Below are 9,148 nucleotides of genomic sequence, written 5' to 3'. Positions count from 1 at the left end.
TTTTAAATTTTTTTCTTTTTTTATTCTATAAATGCTCCTCTTTCATTCTCATTATACACACAAACACACATCTATTCTTCTCAATTCATCTCTCTTTTCTCTCCAATTTTCATCTCATCTCTCCAATTTTCATCTCAAAATGTCCGGCGACGGAAACTCTGGCGGCTCCGGCTGCTATGACTTGAACACGTTTGGCGACTAGGGGGCATGTACAATGTCTTGGGTGGTTCCGGTTCGTCGACGCCGGGCACCCAAGGCTCGTCGACGCCGACGGCGTACCAACCACCCTATTTTGATGTGGATGCATATTCTCATCCCTCCGCCCCGAGGTATGGGCAATCGCAGGGATTATCCCAAATTAGGGGGGATTTTCCGGATGAACCTAATCCGGAAGGAGGACGAGGTGGTGGAAGCTCCGGGGGTCGCGCATTCGACGCCGTGGAGGAAGAGGAGGAGGCGGTCGAGGAGGAGGAGGATGTAGGTCGTCATCCATATAGCCGCAACGACACGATGACTCTGTTCAACGCTTGGGTCAGCGTCTCGTACGATCCCATCGTCGGAAATCAACAAACCCGCAAGTATTTCTGGAAAAAGGTCACCGACGCCTACAACGAGAACAAGCCAAGGGGGTCCCGCCGCCGCACCATGAAGATGCTCCACAGTCATTTTGACCGAGTCGACAGAGATGTCAAAAAATTTTGCGGGATCTACTAGAATGAAGCGGCGAATTACCAAATCGGATCCAGTGGAGCCGTCATTATGAGAGCGGCTATGCGAGTCTTTTTTTACGACAAAAACAAAGAATTCAAACATGTCGATGTTTGGGAGGCGGTCAAAGACGTTGAAATGTGGGCTGGCAGTGTCCAGTCCAACACGGGCTCGAGCTCGAAACGCATGAAGCACACGACGGGTGGCCAATACTCGTCTAGTGAGGGCGGGTCAGGCAACGCCTCACAAGAGGTTGAGGGGCACGGCCACCGATGCAGGGAGCTCCTCCAGTGGGCACCGTCGGCCGCAAGGAACCAAGGCGACGGAGGCGGCTAGAGGGAGGAGAGGGAAAGGACATAAAACCAGTAAATAATTAAAAAATACATGAAATTTTCATGACTATTTAAAAAAACAATAGTTTAGAGATATGGCAGCAAAATCACATCATTTTGAAATATCTATATCTTTCAATTAACATTTAAAATATAATAATATTGTTTTGTTAAATATAAAATTATTTTATTGTCATGTCATAATTGATTTTATTGTTGTTCATCTGTGCCCTATTAAGTATCCCAATTTTCTAATTTGGGATGTACCCTTACTAATTAGCTCACTTCAATTTTATTATATTTGGTGATAAATCTCATGTTCTATTAACTCACTTTATTAAGAGTACTCTCGCCGCCATCCCGCTACACATTTTATAGGTTATGAACCCTTTGCTTGGCTTTCTGGATGAGTTGGAGCAGATTCTGGCTAGATATTTTTGGGGTACAGTTAGAGAGAAGAGGAAGCTACACTGGATTTCTTGGAGATATATTTGCTTGCCTTTTGATGAAGGTGTCTTGGGTATTCACCTCTTCAACACACACCGATTCATACGAGCACTGATATTGCACTTAGATTAGGTCACTGGCGGAGGACCTCTTTCCAGAGGGCTCCCGCCTTACATATTAATTTTCTTGTACCCTGTTTGATTGCTTGGTTTCTTTGGACAAAGAGAAACGGCTGCAAATATGGCGGTCGTCCTTTTCGTCACTCTCATGTTATTTGGCAGGTCATTCACCACCTGCACGTGCTTATTTTGGCCGGCAAGATCACCCTGACCCACTGGAGGGGATGTTCGCCGTCGGTTGATTTTATGTCTTTCTCCCCCAGACAGCGTGTTCTGCGGTCACTCATGGTCCTATGACATCCCCCTGATGCCCCTTGGGTGAAGCTAAACACTGACGGTGCCTTCTCTACATCGACACTGGAGGCGGGGGGGATGATTGGTTCGAGGCTCTGATGGAGGACTTCTGCGTGCCTTCTGTGCTCCGATAGCTGCATCATCGAGCTTTGAGGCGGAGCTGTTGGCTCTGATTCGGGGTTTCGAGATGGCTATGGAGCTTTCAACACACATTTGGATTGAGCTTGACTCAGCAGCTCTGGTTACCTTGTTGTCATCTGGACAGCTTGGCACTGCGGATCTTAGACATCACATGGCTTTGATCCGGAGTATTGACTTCTCAGCGGCATGTTCGGTTCTCTCACATCTATAGAGAAGGGAATCGGGCTGCCGACTTTCTTGCAGGTAGGGGGTTCAGACCCCAGCCCTTACTTACTATGATCAAATCTCTGCGCCTCGGTATCTGAAGGCGTTGGTAAGGATGGACCAGCTGGGATATCATAACTTCCGTTTCCGACGTAGAGATGTGGGTTGATCTAACCTCTTTGGTGGTTGGTTTTGATAATTTTTCGTTTCTTCCTCTTATGTATCTAGTCATCCTTTTTCCTCTTGATAGTACAGATGATCTCGACTTGTGGGACCTCTACTTTGCATCCTCATGTTCTTGTTTAGATCTTAGTCACTTTTGGGCTAAGATCATGTTTTTGGAACATTACATTTTGATCTTATTTACGGGTTGGAGGTCTGCCTAAACCTCCCACCCACAATGGGCGTTTTTGATTAAAAAAAACTCACTTTATTACTCTAATATTTTATTATAAATTAATATAGTACTTCATCTGTTCCATAGTATTGGTGTCATTTTATCATTTTAGAATATTCTGTGATAGTTGAGTCATTTTCCTTTTAGTAAGAGTTTTCACCATAGGTCGCTGCGGCGGAGTCGGGTGGCGGGCGAGCCGTCGGTGCGGCAGCGGTTTATAGCTAGCCGCGCAACCGCTGCGGCGGTATTTCGTGTAATTTGTTTTTACTTTTATCTATAAAATATTTATTCCCAAATCATTTTTTTCATTCGATTTATATTTGTCCAATTAATATTGTTTTAGTTTAATTAAAATATACCAACAATTAATAAAATAATGTGATTTGTGGCTGTGGCGTGGGTGGACAAGTTTTTATGGTTGAACCATGGATATGATGATGTGGCGGACAAGTTTTTTTTTGGCTTTGACGTGGCTGTTCCACCTATTGTGGACACTCTAAAAGTCAACATATTTCTTTCACTTACTTTATTATCTCTTATTTATTCTTTTTTCATCCTCTATATTTTTCATTTCCTTACTTTATTCTTCATTTATCTAACTCACTTAATACTATTTTTTTAAAAAATCACGTGTTAAAAAGAAACACTTCAAGTATTGCGGAATGGAGAGAGTACAAAGGTAGGACTAACATTGTACAAATCAAAATGAGATACTACTACTTAATAGGAGAACACGAGAAATATTAAATTTAATAAAAATTATTATGAGATAATTAAAAAAATAGTAAAAATTTAAACATTAAAATCATATGAAGTCGATGGAAAAATTATAAATTAATTGTGAAAAGATTGTACTATAAAAAATTCATGTGTTTTTTTCCACATCAGATTGTGTCGTAGTTCTTAGAGCATCCGCAGCGGTGAGCAGCGGCTCGTCCGTCTGTCCGTGCCAACGGCGCGGCGCTGCTCTTAGCTAACAGCACGTCCGTGTAGTGTTGCCCACGGTTCACGAACCGGCGGTTCCGGTTCGGTCGATGGCGGAACCGGAACCGAACCGTGAGGCTATTTCATGGTTCCGGTTCCGATTCGAAAACCGGCGGTTCCGGTTCCGGTTCGGAACCGCCGGTTTTCCGACGGTTTTGGCGGTTCCGGTTTTCGAACCGGCGGTTTTGCCGGTTCAATTATTTTTTATTTTTTTTTAATTTGAAATTTGGCTTTATACAATAAATCGGAACAAGACAATGCATAATTCAAGCACAAATAAGACGAATAAGGAGAAAATGAAATAAATTTTAACCATTTTTCAACCATGTAAAACAAAATAGCCTTCAACTCAATGAATTGAGTATTTTTCACACAAGTTTTAAAACCAATTGCCACATACATGCAATGCTCCAAAACGCGCACAGAAGTAGGATAATAAACACCGGATAACTCAACAGTGGCATTTTTGAAAGCGCGGAATAATCGAAATAAATCCATGCTGTGGTCCCAACAAGCGGGTATCAAAATCAAATCAGAAGGAACATGAGGACAACTTCTAAAAAAATCACATAAATACTCAATGTGGTTCAAAGTCGACTCCAACATATCATATGTCGAGTTCCAACGAGTTGAAACATCCAAACGAAAGTTGGTGTACCTGCATTGCTTACTATGACAATATCTCTTCCAAGCTCTACCAATAGGAGCTTTGTTATGAATCAACTTCACAGCAGTTCTAATAGGATCAACATACTTTTGCCACAAATCGATCGCATCTTGAACACACAAATTCAAAATATGGGCAATACATCGCACATGAAAATATTTGCCATCAATAACAGGAGAACATGCACTGATTAGTTCATCTATGCTAGCAGTGTTAGCGCTAGCATTGTCAAAACCAATTGAAAAAATTTTATTGATCAATTGAAATTCATTCAAAACTTGAATGATCAATTGAGCAATTGCTTGTGCAGTGTGTGGTGCGGGAAATTCCCGAAATGCAATCAAACGTTTGTTTAAAGTCCAACTGTGATCAACGAAATGCACAGTGATGCCCGTTTGAAAAAGCTGCGTCATGTCGCCTCGTTTCTCGCGCCGCAACCGGAACCCCCTGAACCGGCGGTTAACCGCCGGTTTTCACGGTTAACCGCAGGTTCACGACCCAAAAACCGTCGGAACCGGCCGGTTTTTCAGCTGAAAAGCTGCCGCCGATCTGCCCCATCCACACGCCTTGAAATACGCGCCCGAACCGGCGGTTCCACCGGTTAACCGCCGGTTCCGAACCATCCGGAACCGCCGGTTCGGTGACGGTTCCGGTTCGAAATATCTTGAACCAGAACCGGACCGCGACCCGAATTCCGACGGTTCCGGTTCGGGAAAATGGCCACGGTTCCGGTTCGGCGGTTAACCGCCGGAACCGGAACCGGTGGGCATGTCTACGTCCGTGCCAGCGAGCAGCTGACGTGACGCGTTCTGATTGGCCAAACGGCATTTCCGTTGGAAATTCATTTTTTTGTTTTTTTTAAAATCGAAAATAATACCAAAAATTTAAAAAATATATTTTCAGATTCTCAAAAATATGGCCGTTTTTTAACTGTTTTTCTGGATTTTTTTTTTATTTTTTTTTTAATTTTTTTATTCCTAAAATCATCTATAAATACACACATTCATCATCCATTTTTCATATCAAATCATCTCTCATTTATCTCTCATTCATATTTTTTCATACAACTTATCTACATCTTCCTCTCTCACTCAAACCCTATCAAATGGATTTCACCAATCTCATTGCGGAAGCGGAGCGCGAAGAACAAGAATACTATGAACAATATCGTGCCGCATATGAAGCCTATGTCGCCGCGAATACCCCCGCCCCTCCTCCTCGACCAACTAGATCAACTCGCCACTACATCCATCGTGACCGGGAGGGAGCCAACGAAAGCCTCGTTGCCGACTATTTTTCCGACCAGCCGCGGTTTTCGGAAGATTACTTTCGGCGCTGTTTTCGCATATCAAAACGCTTGTTTATGCGTATTGTCAACACATTATCCGCCCGTGTTGAATACTTTCAAACAAGTACAGACGCAACCGGTCGGCAAAGTCTCTCGGTGTTGCAGAAGTGTATGTGTGCCATCCGACAACTTGCTACTGGGTAAACGACTGACCTCTTCGACTAGTATTTGCATGTCAGTGAGTCAACTGGAATCCTTTGCCTTAAAAATTTTTGCGACGGCGTTCGTTCAGCTTTCGGTGAGGAATTCCTTCGGGCACCCACCACCGATGATTGGTTCGTCTTCACGAAACAATCCATGGTTTTCCCGGTATGCTTGGCAGCATTGACTGCATGCATTGGAGGTGGAAGAATTGCCCGATTGCTTGGAGGGGGCAACACTTAAGCCGCCACAAAGGCGGCGTCCCAACACTTATCCTTGAAGCTGTCGCCGACTACCGCCTATGGATTTGACATGCATATTTTGGTATTGCCGGATCCAACAACGACTTTAACGTGCTCTATTCTTCACCATCGTTCAATGATGTTTTGAATGGTGTAGCACCGGCGATCGACTTCACCGTCAACGGAAATGCATACCACATGGGTTACTATCTCGCCGATGGTATCTACCCAAGGTGGTCGACTTTCGTGAAGACGCTCAGCAATCCGCAAGACCCGAGACGGGTTCTTTTTGCGCAGCGTCAAGAGTCCGCTCGGAAAGATGTCGAAAGAGGTTTTGGGGTCCTTCAATCCCAATTCAACATTGTGAAGGCCCCGTTTCGGCTGTGGTACGTGAAAAATATCGCCGACATCATGTACACGTGTATTATCTTGCACAAAATGATTATAGCCGACGAAGGACCGATGACGTCTGGCTTTTACGACGAGTATGCAGCCGGAAGATCAACCGCGAGGTCTCCCCCACGCCGAGGTGTGCTTACGACGGCGGGCGAGAGGATCGAAACAAGGAACACAATGCGCGATACCCGAGCCCACATTGAGCTATAAGAATACATAATCAAACACATTTGGACGAAATTCGACCACGAGTAGTGAGTTTTTTTTTATTTTATGAATTTAATTATGTACTTTTTAATTTTTAGGATTTTAATTATATAATTTTTATTTTTTGTAATTTGTATTAGTATTCCGGTTATTTTTAATGCATTTTAATTTTGTGGAAATGTTTTTATTTAAATTGAATAATAGAATGGTGGGACCCTTGAGCTTGTCCTTGCGGAAGAGCACGAATGTGGGTGTTGTACTCTTGCCTAAGAGCAGGGAGTAAATGTGGGGTCCGAACCCACATCTGTGCTCGTTAACAAGAGCACGGATGAAGATGCTCTTAAAATTGCATAGGAATTGTTCCCAATAATTGCCACTCACCGTTTGACAATTGCCCCATTTTAGGGCCCATTTACTGTTGCCATTATTTAATCATTTTTAATCCATCAGTTTCCTATTATCCCGGCCAATAATAATTAATATCGACAAATTCCAATCCTAGCCGTTGACTGAATCAAGAGAAAACATGAAAATATAAGAGCAAGGCAAGGCAAATGATGAATTTTCATTTCATTTCCTTTTCTATTTATTTTAAAATAAGAAAACAGTGAAATGTCCATTCATCGTTGAAGCTCCATCATACGACTAAAGTCCTCGAAGCAGACGAACCCGTCCCCGTTCTTATCCACCCCTCTTATCATGCGCCGGCAGTCCTCTAACGTGCACCGCGCGTCTCCGATCGTCTCGAACACGCGGAAGAGCTCCTCCGCCGTGATCCTCCCGTCGCGATCGGAGTCGAAAAAGTCGAACGTATGCCTCAGCTCCGAGGCGTCCGCCGCCGGCGCGAACGCCGATCCGATCGCGTGGAACTCCTCCAGCGTGATGCAGCCGTCGCCGTCGCGGTCGATCTGGCTCAGCTCCTCCTTGCTCGGCGGCTCCGCGCCGAGCCGGCTCAGGAGCGACTCCAGCTCCTCCTTCGTGATCTTTCCGTCGCCGTCGCGGTCGATCATCTCGAACGCCTGCTTCAGCTCGAAGCAGACGGAGATCTCCGTCCACTGATCCGCGGAGGGGAGGACGCTCGTCGGCGTGGAGGATCCGGTCGGACGCTTGGCGGCGCCGTCGTCGGAGGAGGAAGTCGTGTAGGAGCTGAAGGAGGACGGATCGGCTTCAGATCTGGAAACAGATCGCGATTTCTTCGATCGGAAGAGCTTGGTGAGCTTCATGATTCACGGAAAAAGCGAAAGCGGAGGTAGAGGGGAGGAGAGGAAGGGGATTGGGGGCTGAGAGGAAGGGGAGTGGAAGGAGCGGGAGTTAAATGGTTGGGGGAAGTCATGGAGTGAGCTTCCTCGAAATTTCGTGGAGAGAGAAAAAATGGAGGGAGAGAGAAAGAGAGGGAAATGAAATTTTAAGAGTATTTATTGGAAAGGACGAAACTGGTCGCATTGCGTGTCTTGCTAAATTGCATTATTTATTAGGCATTAATTATTTCAGTTTATTATTCAAACTAATTTTAGAATAATGTTTGTTCATTTGTTCCTTCGATATCGTTTGATAATTCTTTCGTTTCATACATTGCCCATATTTTCTGGGACAGATGGAGTATTAATTTAAACAAACTTGTAACAAATACTCCACTCGTCCATGAAATTAGTTTTTTGCCATTTTGAAATGTGTGAAAAAAAAAATTCTCTGTTATTAAAATAGAAAGTTTCTTTTTATACTTCTTTTTCTTCATATCTCTCTTAATTTACTCATTTTTTCTTTTCATTATTTATACTTTACCAATTTTTCATTAAAACCCGTATTGTTCACAAATAAAACAAATTTTATGGATGGAGAGAGTAATACTGTCCCCAAAAAGATGTCATGTCAAACTTGTGGGATGCCGGATTTTAAGGGCTTTTGTTTTGTATATTAAGTGGAAAGAGAAAATATAATTTTTATATTAATGTAATTGAGAATTTTTTCAAAAATAATTACTCCATATGATATTTTTAGTAAGATAAAACTAAAAAGGAAAGTGTTATGAAATAAAGGGAGTATATTCCACACATTTCGATTTTGTATAGGACTGTTTAATGCGACACTCGGGGGTATCTGAAAAACCCGATGGAGATAGAAGGATAAAAAGAGGAACATGGAAGATAGCAAAAACAACAATCTTAAATGTATTGAAGCATAAAAAAATGTTCATACAATTATCACCCCATATGTATTTACGGAAAAGAAATTAACATTCAATCAATTTATTTCCTGCCAAGAGATGATTAAACAAATGAAATGGGGAGGACGAAATCTAACCATGAAATGTATAAAAATTATTCCCCATGTCCTATAGAAATAAATCATTTAGGAAAACACATATTTTAATGCGTAATTGCTAAAGTATGAGACAAAATGAGATAAACTTTACAGAATGGTGGGGCCAGTACATGGAGTAAATGATAAAGTGAGAAATAAAGAGAAAAAGTAATTGAAATAATATTAATAAATAGTTAAACCCATAAATAATAAAATAAAA

At 42.7% G+C, this 9,148-nt stretch overlaps 1 protein-coding gene across 1 annotated transcript; it reads right to left on the bottom strand.

Annotated features, from left to right (window-relative positions):
• Positions 1-7,175: 7,175 nt before the first annotated feature.
• Positions 7,176-7,939, bottom strand: LOC121753234 (probable calcium-binding protein CML36). Its single transcript, XM_042148448.1, has one exon. The coding sequence runs from the start codon at positions 7,848-7,850 to the stop codon at positions 7,248-7,250; it is 603 nt and encodes a 200-aa protein (XP_042004382.1). The 5' UTR covers positions 7,851-7,939; the 3' UTR covers positions 7,176-7,247.
• Between the last annotated feature and the right edge of the window lie 1,209 nt (positions 7,940-9,148).

Source organism: Salvia splendens, chromosome 10 (assembly GCF_004379255.2).
Source record: "Salvia splendens isolate huo1 chromosome 10, SspV2, whole genome shotgun sequence".
NCBI lineage: Eukaryota > Viridiplantae > Streptophyta > Magnoliopsida > Lamiales > Lamiaceae > Salvia > Salvia splendens.
This window is presented reverse-complemented; position numbering and strand designations above follow the sequence as displayed.